The sequence below is a fragment of the Podarcis raffonei genome, chromosome 15 (assembly GCF_027172205.1).
Source record: "Podarcis raffonei isolate rPodRaf1 chromosome 15, rPodRaf1.pri, whole genome shotgun sequence".
NCBI lineage: Eukaryota > Metazoa > Chordata > Lepidosauria > Squamata > Lacertidae > Podarcis > Podarcis raffonei.
In genome coordinates, this window is record NC_070616.1 from 13957735 (window position 1) to 13976389 (window position 18655).

General features: G+C 44.2%; 1 protein-coding gene across 3 annotated transcripts; it reads right to left on the reverse strand.

Annotated features, from left to right (window-relative positions):
• Window positions 1-2999: 2999 nt before the first annotated feature.
• LOC128402969 (uridine phosphorylase 1-like) lies at window positions 3000-17858 on the reverse strand. Of its 3 annotated transcripts, none has more exons than XM_053367464.1 (8): window positions 17384-17858; window positions 16117-16182; window positions 15817-15934; window positions 15292-15450; window positions 14101-14215; window positions 13024-13233; window positions 4384-4530; window positions 3000-3195 (listed from the first exon to the last, which is right to left on the reverse strand). In XM_053367464.1, exons 2-8 carry the CDS (start codon window positions 16164-16166, stop codon window positions 3056-3058), a joined length of 939 nt encoding a protein of 312 aa, XP_053223439.1. In that variant the 5' UTR covers window positions 16167-16182; window positions 17384-17858; the 3' UTR covers window positions 3000-3055. The 3 variants fall into 3 exon arrangements, with proteins under 3 accessions (XP_053223439.1, XP_053223442.1, XP_053223441.1); XM_053367467.1 differs by having other exon boundaries at window positions 15817-15969; window positions 17384-17401; XM_053367466.1 differs by lacking the exon at window positions 17384-17858 and having other exon boundaries at window positions 15817-15969; window positions 16117-16220.
• Window positions 17859-18655: the final 797 nt, after the last annotated feature.

Consider the following 18655-nt stretch of genomic DNA (forward strand, 5'->3'; position numbering starts at 1 on the left):
AGGTAGTGCTGCAGTGCGGTCTTGGGCCTCTGGCAGCCGGTTGGAGCTCATCAATCCCATCCTCGTCGCCAATGTTAAATGTTCGGAAAAAGTCAGAAGCCCAAGATAGTATAAGTTCCTCAACTAAGTTTATTCAACATTTGTCAGTGACAACAGCTCACTCACTCACAAGAACCAAACTGACTGGACAACATAATAATAAACCGAGCATGAACTGACCGTTGAAAGTTGACAGTTGAAAGTGCATGCGCTTACTTGCCATTAGAACATACGTCTATCAACGCTTATATGATTGGTTAGAACGCACCTTGTAACATAAAATGTGTTAAACCTAATACATAACAGGTAACTTACGCACTCACTAAAATTCCTTCAGCAGCCAGATGTTTGGGGAGCTCAATGCTTTGGGAAGCATCTCTGTGTGGCCTCCATACAAGTCCCGATTAGCTGCACCAAGAACAGCTTTTCAAGGTCCAATGGCTAAAATGGCAAAAGTCAGGCTGTCAGTTTATTGTGAGGTGAGGGCTTTTCCACTTCAGAGACTGCAGAATTGGGGGGAAAGACCACAGTCAGTGGGCAGAGGGTCTGGGGGATCCAGTCCCTACTCTTTTGTTTTCCCCAGTACTAACCTCAGGCTCTGGAAAAGCCTTGAAGAGCTGTGGCACAACTGCAACAAGAGAAGGACATGGGGACAAGTTAGTTCATTCCTTAGCAGCTTCCAAGATTATTCCAAAAGTCTTCTCCTTAATTTCCCTGCTTCTACTTTTACGAAAGTCCTACTACAGGGGTGGCACAGCCCAGGCCTTGGGGTCCAGTCTTGGCCTGCAGCTCCCAGAATGTGGCTCACAAGAGAATGTGGCCCTCTAACTGACAACTGTTGCCCAGCCCTATCCTATCAGCTGCCTCTGCCACCTGCTTCCTCCAGAAATGCCTTTTCTCTTTTCTCAGTCAATAGCATCTTCATCAGACCCCACAAAACTGGCTGGCCACTGGGGTAGGTTTCCAGATGCTGGACCAGATGAGCCTTGGGTCGGAAACAGCAGTCTGGCTCTTTTGATTTTTTTACTAGCTTCCCCTCCCCAACAAATCCCTATACCCTGAGCTGCCACCCTAGCCTATTCCTGCCCTTTCCTTCTAAAAAAATGGTGGCAGTGGGCGGTGGGGTACTTACTCACTTAGTATCACAGGCTGCTCCTGGCATTGGAGCGGGGCCACTTCATTGCTCCTCTTGTTCATAAAATTTCTCAGTCGCCTGAGCCTAGAAGATATGAGGTGAGGGCTTCTCCTCATCAGAGACTGCAGAATTGGGGGCAAAGACCACGGGCATAGGGGTTGGGTGGGTTTCTGAGGGGTCCAGTTCCTATTCTTTTGCTTTCTCCAAATACAGCTATGGCACCAGGCAGAATATACCTATAAGGGCTTTGCCAATTGCTCAATGATTACCACTCTTAGCCAGGTGCATTTGTGTTCTGTATTGTTTCTTTTAAATGCAGTAGAAAAATCCCAAGTCTGGGGAGCCCATGAAGAAAGGATCACACGCAGAATGCTGTTCCAGCACCCAGAATGGCACACATGCTGTGCACCGGGGTGGGGCAAGCCACCCACAGGGGCAGCACGGTGAGCACGGGGGTGCTGCCACCTGCAGCGAGCATCAGGGGCAGCAGCGATGTCACCCCCCCGGGATGACACCTGGAGCGGGCCATAACCCCCTTCCTCTGCCAGTGATTAGACAATCTACTTTGCATGCAGATTATAAATAACAACAACAACAACAACTAATCCTGAGCAACATCTCCTGATAGGGCTGCGAATGTCACCAATCCAAAATGCTGGTGAGCTGCTGCCAGTCAGTGTAGACAATGGATGGATTGATGTTCTGACACTGTCTAAGGCAGCTTCCTATAAGTACGGTAATTTATCTGAAGATGAGCAAGCTAACTTCTCCACAAGAAACAATCATCTTTTCCTTTAAGAGACTTTTTAAAAGCTTTTTAAAAATGTTGCAAGTACAAAAATCCTGAATATGAGAGGAAGCAAAATTCCTGCCTCTGCAATAAAGCCATTGGCACTGCAAGGTGCCCCAACCAAATGCCAACCCTCCAAAATGTCAAAGGTGTAATTTTGAGGTGTGGAACACAGCTGGGCCTTCTTCTGAGCTAATGTGCAACAAAGAGGCACTTGCAATAAAGGTTATAGGCCCTCTTCAGGACTGGCACCAGGACTTGGCATTTTAGGGCACCTGACAAAACCCATGCTCCAATATTTATTGCCAATTGTTGTGAAGCACCCTGGAACTTTGAATGAAGGGTGGTAGAGACCAATAAGTGCAAATCTTAAAAAATCGTAAAAAGGCGGGGGAGAAACCTTCATCAGAGGGAGCTACTTTTATTATAAATATTATTATATGTCTTTTTCCCTGCTGGGACTCAAGGCAACTTACAGATAAAAACACAGAAAGATGCACTCTTAATTGCCTGCATAGGCCTGGCGGAATAGAAAAGTTTGCAGCAGGTGTTTAAGAGTTAAAACAGAAAATGCCTGTTACATCTCTATTGGAAGAGCATTCTGCAAAACTGGACCTATAACACTGAAGGCTCAGATTCATGTTGACCTCAGATGAGCCTCATCAGTTCAGGAAACAACTAACAACAGATGACCTCAGTGGTCGAGCTGGGAAATAAGGGTTTGGGTGGTCCCTGAGGTACCATGGAGCTAAGTAGTTCAGGACATGGTAAAACAATACAAGGACTTCCATGGTAGATGGGGAGCCAGTAAGGCTATTTAACAATGGTGTCACATGTCTGCTAGATGCCTCTACCAGCAGTCTGGCCACCGCATTCTGCACCTGCTGAATCTTCCAAACCAGACCCAAGGTTTATTGTGTGTTCGTCATGCTTTGCTCTCGTTTCCAATTATAATGATAACGTGAATGAGGAATATGGATAATATGAAGCATGAACTGTAGTGCAATTGGGTGTGGAAGAAATGGCATAAATGAGTTTGTGAAGGAACACGGGATTTTAATGAAAATGAGAAGTTTAAAGAAGCAGACATGTCACTTCCCCCCAAGATGCTTCTTAATAAACTGCCCCACCAACTTCTGGGGTCTCTCTTCGTATTCAACCAGGACTTCATGAGAGCTGGTGATCTGGTCCCCTTGAAGTCGATTCAGGAGTGTGACACAGACCACAGCACCTAGAGGTCGGTGAAAGAAAACAGGAGAGGACCCAAAATGTGGCTTCAGGGAACACAAGAGAATGAAGAAGCCAGAAGCCAACTTCTCTTGCCTGCCTAATGCTGCTGTGATAGTCATTTAACACTCCCCCCTTCCCTTCTTCTTCTTCTTCTTCTTCTTCTTCTTCTTCTTCTTCTTCTTCTTCTTCTTCTTCTGTATAGTGCCCTTCATCCATATATCTCACAGCGGTTCACAGCATAAAAATACAAGATAAAAAAAACCAAGATACATAATAAAAGCAAGAACAAAAATAAATCAATAAGCCCATTCCTACCCACTACACATTTAAAACCATTTAAGTCTTGAAGATATGCAAAAGGCCAAATTCTGTTTTCATGCTAGCCAAGATTATTATTATTAGTAGTAGTAATATAATTAGTATTAATACCAGTTCTGGTCACTTGACTTCAAAAAGGATATTGTACAATTGGAAAAGGTTCAGAAAAGGGCAACCGAAATGATCAATGGGTGGAGCAAATCCCCTATAAGGAAAGGCTGCAGTGTTTGAGACTTTTTAGTTTAGAGAAAAAGCAAGTAAGAGGTGGCATGATAGAAAAGACTTCGATGCAGATTTAGGAAGGGGGCTGTTCCCTTCCAAGAGGGCTTACATTCAACACTTTAGATTTGGCACCTAATGCAAGGTCCACTGCTTTCTGGAGGGCTCAGAACCACCGGACATCATATGACATCACCTATCAAAAGTGGCCCAAGAAGGCTGACTACTTTTTGTTCTGGCCTGCTGGACAAAAGTGGCTAACCGTCCCTGGCTTAAACAAACCACAGTTTAGCACTATGTGTAAAGTAGGCCACCGTCCTCTTCCCAGGATGATTTGATGCAATCTGATACCTTCATGTAAAGACCCTCATTTGAATGTCTCCTCCCACATTCTCCTTTAAAACTCGCCAGATATATCTGATACACTCTTGGTATCACCATCAACAAATTTTGTCCACCATCAACCCTGATGAAGAACTATGGAGAACTCAAAAGCATGCACACTATTTTGAGAAATTTTGGTTTGCCGGATCAAAGTATCACCTTAATAGGAATTGAGCATTAGATAGCAGCTACCTGAGAGGCTGAAATTCATAGGTCAAAGTTTGACCATTTCTACAGCAGATGCATCAAGACTGGCTGCATGAGTTACCTTTGATACCACTAAGATTGCACATTGCTGCAACAATGGCAGATTCCATCTCGATATTTCTTACTCCAGCCTCGTGAGCTGCCTTTAAATATTTCATTTTGTCTTCTTCCGTGTAGGAACAGATAGCGCCATCAAGGCGAGCTTGACCTAAAAATATCACATCATATATTATTATTATTTTTTATAAATATTTATTGAAATTTTCAAAAAATAAAGAAAAAACAAAAAACAATTAAAAACACATAAAATTTACATTCCTTACTATCAATAACCAATTTCCTTGACTTCCCCACACCTCCCCTTGTATTCCAGTTCCAATTTTTAGCTCAGCAAGTTCTTGTCCCCGAACTTTACCTTATTTTCTTTAATTCATTTTAGTTAACCAATTTTAACTTATAAACCTCAGTCTTTATACATCAGTACTTATTCTTAAAAATCTTTTTCTAAGGTTGACCCCAATTCCCTTCCACAAATTCCCCATTTTTATATTAGTAGCAAAACAAAATTAAAAGAAACAGAATATAATTGTACACCCTTTGAATTCCCAAAGCCCCACCCCCCCTTTCCCGGTTTCTAACCCCAGCAAATGTCCATCAGTCTATCTGCTGTCAGCCTGGCGACCTCACGTCCAAGGCTCTTAATTCTCTCTCAATTCCTCTCTGCCGGTTTTTTTGATAGTCCTTTATATTGAACACCAAATCTCGAAGAAGCTCTGTCCCAATAAGGTCCATGTTTCTTCCAGCCAGGCCTCCATATTTAAAAGTGGAGCCAAAATCTTGTTTCTTACTTCTCTTAAGTCCAAATGTCCCAAAAGCTCCAGTTTCCACTTTAGCCAGGTTTGTAATCCATAGGTCTTCAGATCTCCACATAAGGAGATCTCTCCATTCTCCATTCTTCAATTCAAACCAAATTTTCATCATCCTGAACTTATTTTCCTTTGTATCCATCTTAACCGGCCTCTGGCTCTCCTTAATCATCTGTGGCATTATAGCTCCTCCTTCCTTTTCCTTCAAATCAACATGTATCTCTTTCCTCACATTCTCAAATTTCTCAGATTTCTTTTCTTGTTCAGCTGCAGAGATTTTTAGTTCAGCTGCAAAAACTTTTTATTCAGCTGCAAAGACTTGAGTCAAGTCCCTTCCAGGCTCAGTAGTTTTATTTACTGCTCCATTCAATATTGTAACACTTGTAGCCAAAACATCACTTTGTTCTTGTAACTTTCCCAAGAGAAAAAAAGTCCTCTCCAGTTCAGCCAGTGTTTTTCCACTTACAGCCATTCTTGTAATGTCCTGAACCCCCTCTAGAGGGGTTCTGGTTTCTTAGTATCTTCCAGTTCCAACCCAAAAGTCAAATTAGCCTTTTCTTCTTTATTTTTAACAATTTATTACCAAATTGTAACAAATATAACCAGCAAAGACAACAGAAACAAAGTTCTCCTTTTCCCCCAACTTTGACAGCTAGTTTGACAGCTGTCAAAGTCTTCTATATCTCTTCAGCAGGCTCTCTCACCGATCACTCCCGGGTCTTGGGGGAGGGGTGACAATTCCGCTCTCATTATTAGCTCTTATCCTCCAGCACAATCACTTATATTGCCAAAACGTGGAGTTAATTGCTTTTATCCACTAAAGAGAAAGGTGTTCTCTCAACCTTAGTTATAAAATCCTTGCTTTAAGATGTTTACAAGGCGGGTAGGTGGACTTCCTCTTTGCACCTTACCCGGTCGTGCCTAATTCCCAAGAAAAATTTCCCTTTTTAAGTCCAATTTCCGTATTACTCACGGGTTGTTACTTTTAGTCCAAATGTTCAGAGAAAGAAGTCAGCGCTCTCCGTCCATGGCATGCGGCTTCACTCAGTAGGGGAAGCAGTCGACTCTCAGCACCACACCGCTCTCCATTCCCCGTTCCGAAGCCTTTAAAAAGGCTCCTTCGCGGGTCGGGGGGGCGGAAATGGTGCCCGCCGAGTCACTGGGTCCACAGGCTTCAGCGCCTGTGGTTTCTGAGGGTCCCCGCGTCGAAAATATCACATCATATATTATTGACACACCTTGCACACAGAGAAAAATCACATTTAACAATACCTCAACCTCAGATTTTGATAGTGTTATGAGTTTGGGGGGGGTCAGTCTAGATGACACCTGTGGTTCATTTCCTAATCTTTAATCCTATGTATAGGAAGCTCACTTAACCAGTCAGGCCAGATCCTTTGTCAAGGTTATGACCTTAATTGCTTAGCCTTTTGCATCTTAAAGGAGTGAACTCTGGGAATTGTAGCTCTGGGAAGGGGATAGTGTCGGAATTCAAGCCAGCAGAGCTTAGCTTAGTCCAGAGGTATTTGGCCACCCTCCAGGTGCCCGGCTTGAATCCTTATGACCTCCTGTCTGCGACTCCCGGCAAGATCAAGGGAGGTCTCCAATCGGCGATTCTCCTCAACGTGAAGAAGAACACACCACTCCTCCCCCTCCTCCATTCCCAGGGGGGGGGGAAGAGACAGACAGAAATGTATCTACATGTCTTTATTTCTGTCTTTCAGCAGTACAGAGAAACACGTCTGTACACTCTGATTCCAACTGCAGAGAGAGAATAACTCCACCCATGTACTTCCTGTACAGGGTCATGTGCTGCTCTGAGGTAACATCCGGCTCTCAGAGCACTTTACAGACTGTCCCTGGTTCCCACGGTACAATCCAATAACATCCATATCTTGTTTACCATTCCAGCCACCTGGTGCTTGCTTCTGCATTGCTCCTTTTTCGTAACATCCTCCCCCAAAAGAATCAATGCGTGTTGCAGCAAGCAAAGCATGATCCAGAGAAGAAAACAAACAGTTGTTATACACTTAACACTCCCCTGTTGTTTCAGTTCCACCCTTGGAACTCCCCGCCACTGGTTTCCCCAGTGTACCTCTCTGGTTGTCTGGTTTCCAAGGAATGAGTGCATCTGCATTACCTTGGCTAGCAACTCTCTGTTGTGTCTTTGTCTCTGACTTAGACACAGCTCCAACCTGTCCTCGGTTGTTTACAACAGCAACACATGCAACAGCTAAGTTAGCAAACTCCTTTGAGTACCTCTTGGGTGGTTGACCCTTTGTAACTCTCTCAGACCTACGTATGAGGTGCTGATCCTCTCTGCTCACTGGTCCAGTCTCAGGACTCTTTGGAGAACCAGTTCCAATGGTAAACAGTGGTTCATCCTTCAGTTGTGAAGGCCTATCCATTGTGTGAGACTTCCTCTCAATGACTGTGACAACCGAGCTCTCCGAGCTATCAGTGTCATCACTTTCATTACAGCTGTAATCAGTAAAATCATCATCATCTGAATCGTCCTCAGTGGGAAATGTGTGTACTATCACTCTCTCCTGTTCAGGAGCACTCTCTAGAAATTTTGTGAGAATCACCTGACCAGATTCAGACAAAATTACTCTGTAGAGACCCTTTTCATACCCCACAAAAATGCCTCTGGCATTCTTTACTCCACCTGGAGCTTCTGTTCTCACATGAGACCCAAAAACCTTGAAATGGGCAACAGAAGGTTTTCTGTGGAACAGTTTCTCAAAAGGAGAACTTCCCAACTCTTTTGAAACCTTTCTCACTTTCGTATAACAGAACGACATCAGAGACTCGGCCCAGTACTCATGTGGCAGATGTGAACTTAGCAATTGCGCTTCCATCCCCTTTTGCAATTCTCTGTTCACCCGTACACAGACACCCCTGTTCCACGCTTCCGCTGAAACAGCAATCCTGTGTCTGATCCCCTTCTTCTGCAGGAACCTTTGGAAATCCTGTAAAAGAAAAATCTGCTTCTCATCTGTGAATAGACAATCAATGTTAGCATCATGCATACTCTTAACTTTGTCACAAAACTCCTGAAACCTCTCCAAGGCTTCCTGTGGCTTTCTCAACACATAAACCCAGACATAGTTAGAGAAATGATCCACACACACAAGATAATATCTTGCATTGCCTCTAGATGGTTCTAGAGGACCAATCACATCAGCATACACCCGCTGAAATGCTCTGTTGACTCCGGTCTTCTTGCTCACACCTGCAAGAGAAACTAGGTTAGACACAGATGAATTACATTCCATATAATCACTTTGTGCAAAAGTCAACAAATATAGTCCATCCTTCTCTCTGGCCGAAAGAAATAATTCTCCATCTTTGTAGATCTTGCAGCTCTCAGCATCGTAGGACAGTTTCAGTCCTCTCTTTGCAATCTGCGAAACACTTAGCAGATTGATCTTCAATTCAGGAACCAAGTAAACATTGTTTATTGTCAAGTTCAGACTCTTAAGATAGACAGTCCCTTTTCCGGTCGCTTCCAGCTCCTGACCGTTGGCCTGTGTCACAGTGAAGCTTTGCTTCTTAAACGTTGAAAAGAGTCCTCTGTGTGGGGACATATGAACCGTCGCTGCAGTGTCGATAATAAACGCGTTCCCAACATCTGGCGTGGTTCCTTTCGCCATCAAAGCCTTTGCAGGTTCCACCATAGGCTTGGTATGACCTTTGCCTGACGCCTCAGGCTTTGCTGAGCGGCCCTTCGCTCCTTTTGGCTGACGTGGCTTCTTGCAGTTCCGCTGAAGATGCCCAGCCTGTCCACAACTGTAACACTGGACAACGTTCAAAGCTACAGCTTCCACTCCAGTAGCTTCATCGGTGGGGGAATTAGAACTCCGTTCCTCCCTCCCCCTGTCCTTTACTTCCAGTGCAGCATGCCGGCTGTGTTCATCCTGAACCACGGCACTCAGGGGCACTCCCCCCTTTTTGGCATCCATGCTGAATCCAAGGGTCAGCTTTACACTCTCAAGCCTGCTTTCTTTTTCACGCCAGTAAACTCCAAAAATCACTCGGCTGTTTACTGCTTTTTACAGGCAGGCAAACTTTTTGCTGTTTTTCTGCTTTCTCAGGCAGGCAATCTGCACGCTGTTTTCCACAGCTGCAAAAGGTAGTCAAAACATTCTTTGACGTCTCACTCTCTTTCTGAGCCAATCCCATTTGTCAGTAACTTTCTAAGCCCTGATGGTCATTGCCCAGCAACCTTCCCCGGGACGGGAATCCTTATCTCACCACAGGAATTCCTGGTATGCAAGCTTGCTCTCAGAGCTTGTTTTTCAAACGCAGCTATTGTGAACCAGAAATTAAGCCTTTCTGCGTTCATTCTCTCTAGCCCGAAATGCAGCATACCTTTTGAGGCTCCGTTGCCTTGAAACACACTCCTCTCGGTGTCCAGCTGTCTGTTCTGTTTAGCCTCTGGCTGCAGGCAGACGCATTTCTTTATCTCCTTAGGTGCAGAGGATGGCAACGATTCATCGACCTCTCACCTCTCATGCAGATTCTCATAGATCAGATATCCATCGGTCTGCTACCAGATGTCGGAATTCAAGCCAGCAGAGCTTAGCTTAGTCCAGAGGTATTTGGCCACCCTCCAGGTGCCCGGCTTGAATCCTTATGACCTCCTGTCTGCGACTCCCGGCAAGATCAAGGGAGGTCTCCAATCGGCGATTCTCCTCAACGTGAAGAAGAACACACCACTCCTCCCCCTCCTCCATTCCCGGGGGGGGGGGAAGAGACAGACAGAAATGTATCTACATGTCTTTATTTCTGTCTTTCAGCAGTACAGAGAAACACGTCTGTACACTCTGATTCCAACTGCAGAGAGAGAATAACTCCACCCATGTACTTCCTGTACAGGGTCATGTGCTGCTCTGAGGTAACATCCGGCTCTCAGAGCACTTTACAGACTGTCCCTGGTTCCCACGGTACAATCCAATAACATCCATATCTTGTTTACCATTCCAGCCACCTGGTGCTTGCTTCTGCATTGCTCCTTTTTCGTAAGAGGCTTCCTATCAATTCTTAGCACCCTTAACAAACTATAATCCCCAGAGTTCTATGGGGGAAAACATGACTGTTTTAGTATTCAGTAGATTTCAGTGGATTTCTGACCACCCTGGTTAAGGCATTCATCTTCACTTCCAATTTCCAGACTTAGAATCACAGAATCAGTCTGTTGGAAGGGACCCTGTGGGATATCTAGCCTTTGTCAGGGAAATATACCTGTTGTGATTTCCCACTAAACCCCTAAGCTTCACCACTTCCTTGTGCTCTTTCTTCTCCCTTAAAACCTAAGCTTTTAGGAATGTCAAGTTCTTTATTTAAATATTTTTTGCCCGACTGGTGTTTTACACCAAAGGATCACAGAGCAGTTTACAGATGATTTTTTTTTAAAAAATAGACAATCTCACATCAAACAGAAGTGCCTTTTACCAGCTGCAACTATTCCTGGATTCGGCCATTCCTGGACTGGGAAAGCCTGGCCACAGTAGTTTGTGTGCTGGTTACTTCAAGACTGGATACTGCAATGTGCTCTGTGTGGGGCTTTCCTCATGCTTGATACGGAAGCTGCAGCTAGTGCAGGATGCTGCTGCAGAATTGCTGACAGGAGTGTGGCCTTGCCAGCATCAACACCTGTGCTCAGAGTTTGAAAGAGTTTGGCAAGAATGGTTGGCAGAGTTTGTTGTACTTCTGTTCTACTTTCAAAATTTCCTCACTGGCTTGTTCATTCAGTCTGTCTATTTCATTCTGTACGTCATCAATCTTTCTTCTTCTTCTTCTTTGGTGATCACTTGTAGCTGAGTAAGATTGTTTTCCATAAACATGGTCTTAAAAGTGAGTCTGTGACTGTGGAGGCTAATTCTGGATCCACACGTCATTCCACAGTTGGGACATAGGTTTTCGGGTGGGAGTTGATCATGGTGAGGGTTTGCCAAGTGTGCCAAGTGCACTTCTCCCTTTCATCCTGAGTTCGAGCGCCTTCAAAGTCCATGACACCTTTGGTAAAGGCTGTTCTCCAATTGGAGTGCTCGCAGGCCAGTGTTTCCCAGTTGTCGGTGTTTATACTACATTTTTTAAGAATTGCCTTGAGAGAGTCTTGAACCTCTTTTGTTGACCACCAGCATTACGCTTTCTATTTTAAGCTTGGAATAGAGTACAGTGGTACCTTGGTTTAAGAACAGTCCTGTTTACGAACGATTTGGTTTACGAACTCCACAAAACTGGAAGTAGTGTCCTGGTTTGTGAAGTTTACCTTGGTCTAAGAATGGAATCCAAATGGTGGAAGGGCACCGGTTGTGGGAGGCCTCATTAGGGAAAGCGTGCCTCAGTTGAAGACCGGTTTCGGTTTAAAAGCAGACTTCCGGAACGGATTAAGTTCGTAAACCGAGGTACCACTGTAGTTGCTTTGTAAGACAATAATCAGGCATCAGCATAACACGACCAGTCCAACGAAGTTGATGTTGACACTGGTGATCTTTGCTTCTTCCAGTACACTAGCATTAGTTCGCCTGTCTTCCCAGGTGATGTGTAAAAGTTTTAGGAAACACCATTGATGGAATCATTTGAGGAGTTGGAGATGGCGTTTATAAGTGGTCCATGTTTCACAAGCACACAGTAAGGTTGGTAGTACCATAGCTTTGTAAACAAGCATGTGCAATTGCTTCCTGCTGCTCTTTGTCTGAGATCTCATCAGCCCCATTGTGGTTGGAGTTGAGCTCCTTCTTGCTGACTTTGGCCACCAGCGCCCACATCTTGGGAGCAAGAAGAGGTGGCGGAAGCAAGCGAGAGAGAAAGGCAGGCAGGGACTGAAAGAGTGGAAGATCCACCGAGCCTCGTCTCAGACCCGGCTTAGCTGGAGCCACTGCTTCTCCTCCAGCTCCTCCTCTCAGCTCTTTCTCTCACCTATAAATAGTTTTAACAATAACCAATGGAACATAGTGTATATTTCTAGAAAAAGAGGTGCTGGAACTCACCATGAAACCTCCCTCATTTTCTTAGAATGGCAATGGCATCCTGAGAGGTGCCGGAACTGAGTTCCAGTGAGTTCCCCCTGAAAAAAGCCCTGGGAACAGATCAATCTCTGCTGAGCTGCACCCACAATTGTGAGGCCTGAAGAGGTTATGATGATGCCGCCCCAGCTGTTGCCATTGGCTGAGGATGCTCTGTGATGTCATAAAAGCAAATGGTGGCTAGCTGAGTGGATATAAAGGTGGTCCTTTGCCTCTTCCCCAACAGGACACAGCAGGCAACATTACAGTCGCTTGGCTCCAGCTTGCTTCATTCAGTCACTGTGTCTGTGTTTCTGCTCCAGCCTCAGAGGAGGAGGCGTTGGGGGCGGGGAGCACATGGATGTAAAATAGAATGTCCCTATTTTCACCTGAGGAATGTTGGAGGGTCTGTCTCTGTTGCACAAGGATGCTCCACTCATGTGATGTAGAATCCAAAGTCATCCTTGGAATAGGAAGTAACTAAGATAAGAACCTTTTCTTCATTACTAATGGGACCTCTGTGTAAATGAACATAGCCGGGGGGGGGGAGGGACAGCTGCCCCCCAACAATAAAGATCAATAAAAATACATAGCTAATTGAGGTTCTGCCCCCCCTAACAAAAGACCTGCCTCCTTAACAAAAATCCTGGCTAAGCCCATGTCTGTATGTTTTATTTTACCTTTTAAGCAATGCTAGCAATGCGTGAATGAGACAGAACAGGGTCATAGTACTGAGCAACTTCAAACTGAATCACATTTCTCCCCCATTTCTGCCTGAGACACAGTATTCAGACCAACGGGGCTGCATTGCAGAAGTCTTACCTTCATAGAAATCCAAGGTGCACATTGTGTTCCCAATGACCGTGTTGAACTGATGCAGTTCCTTGCCACATTCCAGCAGTTCCTCAGCCAACTTCTCATCGAGGTCTGTGTTGCGAAGTACAGACTTCCCTAGGACCATCTGTTCTAACTGAGGCTTGAAAGAGGCATTGACAGCCTGTTTGGTGATCACCACAGATCCTGGCTCCAAACCTGTATATGTGTACATATATATATATATATATATAGAGAGAGAGAGAGAGAGAGAGAGAGAGAGTGGTACCTCGGGTTACAGACGCTTCAGGTTACAGACTCCACTAACCCAGAAATAGTACCTCGGGTTAAGAACTTTGCTTCAGGATGAGAACAGAGATTGTGCTCCAACAGCATGGTGGCAGCGGGAGACCCCATTAGCTAAAGTGGTGCTTCAGGTTAAGAACGGACCTCCAGAACAAATTAAGTTCTTAACCCAAGGTACCACTGTATATATATGTATATATGCATACTTTCTCTCTCTCTCTCTCTCTCTCTCTGTGACATTTTCCATTTGATGGATATCCACTTGATGCAAAAGAGCACAAAATTTAGATTCATGGATGAAACAACCTTTTTACCAGTCATCTGAGATTGGTGTCTGATAGGATTCATTGCATTTTGGGATTTTGTAAACGTATTCATGTTGTTTATCTTTTATTAGTAATATAACATAGACATTATTTGTATTTATATTGGGTCTCCTTTTTTTAATTATACCGAGAAGCATCTGATCTGAAAACAAAACTGAGCCTTCAATTTCTGGAAATGCCTTTTAATCCATGTATTTCTCTAATGCTCTTTTTTAAAGCCTTCCAAGTCCACGGGTGCATATTGCCACCTGTGAAACTACTCCTTTCATTTTAGCTGGCACCGACTTAAAAGGGACCCCCCCCCAGTTTTCACCAGTCTGTATTATCAACTTCACAGTATAGATCCAGTTCCCATAGTGATTTTAGAGAGCCTGGTTCGATCTAAGCACCACAGCCATCAACCGCAAAAACACTTATTTAGAAGGGGGAGGGGGGAAAGACTAAGAGGAAATACCTATTCCGCCAGATGTGCCAATGCGAATAATGATGACGTTGGAGCATTTAGCATGATGCAGAAGTTTGATGAGCTCATGCAACATAGTTGCAATGGAAGACATCCCTATCCCATGCTGAAAAGGAACAACAAACAAACGCCCCCTTCTATCATCATCATCAGAGTTTCCCACTGAAGATAAATATACCAAATAGCTCGGGTCCCCCCCCCCATCAGGAACAGAGATATAATTGCTTTTAAAGTATCTGTGCTCCCAAGAAAGCTAGCATGATGTAGTGGTCAGAGTGTGGAATTAAAACCTGGGAGAGGCCAGGGTTCGAATCCCCACCCAGCTACAAAGCTCACAGTGATCTTGGGTCAGTCCCTCACTCTCAACCTGACCTCCCTCACATGGTGGTTGTGAGGATGAAATGAGGAAGAGGAAACCTACAGACACCACCTTGAGCTCCTTGGAGCCCATATTTTTCCGTCTATAAGACGCCCCCGTGTATAAGACACTCTCTACTTTGGGGGACTCCGATTTAAGAAAATGGGGGGGGGAGATGTATATGTGTATAAGATGCCCCCAAATTTTGATACTTTTTTAAAGGAAAAAAAACCTAGTCTTATACACAGAAAAATATGGTAAATATAATAAACAGACCTGGCTGAACTCTTTAATATTTATTTATTTCCATCCTTCCCTTCGAAAAAGTTTTTCGAAGCAGATCTGCCATTCATGAAGTACAGCAACGTCAATGGCAGAATGGAAATGAAAGCTAAAGAGTAGCAGAACTTCGGGGCCAGTCAGCATCTTTCAGCCTAGCCTACCTCATGGGGTTGTTGTGAGGATGTGACTGGGAGAGCCAGTGTGGTGTAGTGGTTAAGAGCGGTAGTCTCGTAATCTGGGGAACCGGGTTTGCGTCTCCGCTCCTCCACATGCAGCTGCTGGGTGACCTTGGGCCAGTCACACTTCTGTGAAGTCTCTCAGCCCCACTCAGCTCACAGAGTGTTTGTTGTGGGGGAGGAAGGGAAAGGAGAATGTTAGCCGCTTTGAGACTCCTTAAAGGGAGTGAAAGGCGGGATATCAAATCCAAACTCTTCTTCTTCTTCTTCTTCTGGGAGTGTGTACACCACCCTGAGATCCTCAGAGGAAAGGTGAGAGTTAAACTCAATGCAGTAAATAAGTAAGATAACGGCTTGTGTACTTACGCTAAGTGCTAGCACAGGGCCAGCTTTGTACATGGCATACCGATCTGTCGCAGCACAGATGTTGGGCAAGTCGCAGGCCGGGCTCCCGATGGCCAGCTCCTTAGCAATAGATGTGATGAAAGCTTTCATCCGCAAAGGGCTTCCACCAGTGCATACAAACTAGACCCAATGGCGTTTCAAAGAAAGAAAAAGGAAGATTTTTTATAACATTACTCAGTCTGCTAAATGTAGATAGATCTAGCTATTCTGTAAAATGCTACTGGTGTTATATATTAGACGGGAGAAATCAATTCAGTTCACACTGAAAGGTGAACCGACCAAATTCACACCTTCTGAAACAATAGAAGTGAAACACAGCTCGCTATTAAAATTCACACTAATCCAGAAGTAGCTCTCCAGCCAAACAGTGTAATTCCATCCTTAGGTCATCAGGTGTCCCTTAAGTACTTCTCCCAAATCCAATTTTCAATCATCAGAGACAGAGTTTAATGATTCAGTGTTCTGACACAACGTTTATTTTCTTACCTTCACGTCTCCAAACAAGGCAGGTAAATTGTGGGTCCCAGTTCCAAGAGCTAAATGATACAGGACGTCCTCTTTCATCTTCTGAAGGTGGGGGTTGGGGACATGAATGGCAGTTTCTCTATCAATGCAGAGTAGATGGGCATGAGATCATAGCTATGGCACAAAAACAAGTAACATCTAAGGAAACAGCAAGATGAGTGCCATGACTTCTTAATTATAGCCTTGATCCAAGCCTGGTATTCTAAAGCCAACCGATCATCTCAGTTAATCCAACTGGATCATAACACTTTTTACACTTACTTTGATGGCTGTTCTCCTTCTGCCTTCTTAGCTGTGCCTGTAGAAGCCATTCTGTGTGGCCAGAGGCTGAAGAAGAAAAATATTGGAGATAAACCAGCATCTTTAGAGACCTACTATTATCCTGTTATGCACACCCCAGGTTCTGAGTGGTGAGAGACTCCAAGGATGCTTGCACTTTCCCATGGTTTGGTTGTGATGTCCTTAGGATATATGATTTTATTCATTTACACATATAAACAACAAGAGCATAAGATGGAGGTGCCTTTGTCATTAGCACCATGGCAGATTTTGCTACCCCATTAAGGTTTCTAGGAAGGCCTTCAAAGTTATAGCTTTGGTTCGAACAGAAGAGAGCAAGTCAAGCTTCTCAGTTCCAGACCAGACTAAGAAAAAAGCTGTCCCCTACTTCTAGGAAAACTGCCAGCCAGGTGAGGTGAGGGGCCTATTCCCACTTCTGGAGGTATCACTAGCTAGCTGTTTCTATGGCAACACATCTGTACTTGACCAATTATTTAGATGTGCAAAAAGGATGCTTAATGGACTGGGCAAGGACTGTTAACTTAGCAAAGAAACTTCACAAAGATGGGGCATTCAACTGAACTAACCCTACAATCTGCATATGGTCAAGAGTTAAAGGCACACATCACTTTGTGCAGAAATTGTGGTGGGTTAGGAAGAAGTTCATCCAATCTTGGGGTTGGATCTGTTCAGTATAGGATCTGTATGTAATGCAGGAGTCAGTTACAGAATCTCTGGCAGATAGTGATGCAGGTTCTGCTTTAAAGACCAGCCAAGAAGAAGTCTAAACTTCCTACGACACTCTGTCCCATTGTCAAATAACTCCAACTTTCTTTAAAACAAACAATTGTTTTAATTGCTTTAAACTGCAAAACTATGCCTTAATTTACCTGTTGACCTACCTGCTCATTTCTGATGATCTACAGGATTTTGTACAGTAGTATTAAACCATATTAAACCATAGATCTATGCAGGCTGTAGTTAGGTTTTCAATCTTACGGGAGGGTTTGAAGGAGGAGAATCTCCCCTGCCCCAGGATAACCTCTGTTTCAATTACACTTAGGAACTGTAGTTCTCTGTCTATGGATGACAGTATGATCAGCAACTTCACCTGACCAGAACTCCTAAAATTCTTTGAGAAAAAGCCTTGACAATTAACCCGGATGAGAAGCATCAATGGACCAAGAAAATCTCAACTCTCTAACAGACTCATGTGAACTATTTTTGTGCCATAAAAAATAGTATTTACCTTTTTGTCTAAGAGCCCCTTTGCTCTCTGAAAGTAATTCTCCAACCTGCATCCTCTGAAACAATGGCTGACCTGGTGTCATTTATCTTTCTGCAACGGAAGATCTGATTGGCCATCCGACTCATTACATCATAATATCACAGAAATTGTTCCCTCTCAGAATACCTGAATTTGAAGGAGTCCACCAGAGTAGATTGGCAGTGGGTTCCAAAGAGACCAAAGAAACTCTCTCCACTGGGATGAGTGTAAAATGGGATTCAGTTCACATTTAAAGGCAAATCTAGCCAATACAAAACACAACCATCCTTTGGAATTTGCATTTCTCTGAATTTTGCAGTGTACTTCTCCAACCAAATAATGCTTACAAAAATGAAGATACTAAGGGAAAATGTGCATCAACATTAATATATCAGTAAAAATAACAAAAGTGAGTTATTTGCCTGCAAAAATGTGTGTTTTAGTCAAAACTGCATACAAAAAATGTGTTTCTTGTGGGGGTATATATATATATATATATATATATATATATATATATATATGTAATTGCAGATGGCCACAGGAACGTGGAAAACTGAATTTCAGATTGGAGAAACTGAGTGTGAACTGAAATGCTGGGCTCCTTCCATTCCTACACTTGGCTAACCACTGCTCACTGGCGGAGAAAGGGGTGTGTGGTGGGGCGGTTCGCTCCGGGTGTCATCCCTGAGGGGGGTGACATCACCACAGGCAATCACACATCAATTGGACATGCCTAAAATGGTTGTTGCCTGTACTGCTGTTTACCACCCCCCAGTGGTTTGTAACAACCATACTGTTGCATGCCACCCTAATCTCTTGAGTGATGAGAGATTCCAGGGGTACCCAGGGTTCGTGTTTCCTTCAAAATGAGGTACAGCAGAGACTATGGTGCCTTTATGATAGATGGTTTATTTACACACACATATACAGGGTGAGTTTTTTTTAAAGAGGCCCCGTGAAACGTGTACTCTGTATCCACAGCTTATATTCGGAACCAAACACTGCGCACTTGCCTCCCGGTACTACTGCTTCCTGGCACTCCTGGCACTACCTCCCCAAGCTGGCACAAGCCGCTCCTGTTCCCCGTTCAGAGCGGTAGTGCCAGGATGCTGGCCATACCCGCAAGTAAGCCTTGAATTTTAGAGGTGCGGCTTATTTCTGGATGCGGCTTATATTTGGGCCAATACGGTATTCCAAGGTCACGAAACCATGAGTAAGGGCCTGGAACCTCTTAACAGTTTGGAGATTGGTGTG

What these genes read in the sequence shown, in the direction of transcription:
- LOC128402969 (XM_053367464.1), bottom strand. Translation starts at nt 16,166, where the DNA reads ATGGCTTCTACAGGCACAGCTAAGAAGGCAGAAGGAGAACAGCCATCA. An exon ending in GCCCTGTGCTAGCACTTAGC is followed by an intron (nt 14,216 to 15,291) that starts GTAAGTACACAA and finishes GTTCCTTTTCAG; the next exon opens with CATGGGATAGGGATGTCTTC. An exon ending in CAATCTTAGTGGTATCAAAG is followed by an intron (nt 3,196 to 4,383) that starts GTAACTCATGCA and finishes ACCGACCTCTAG; the next exon opens with GTGCTGTGGTCTGTGTCACA.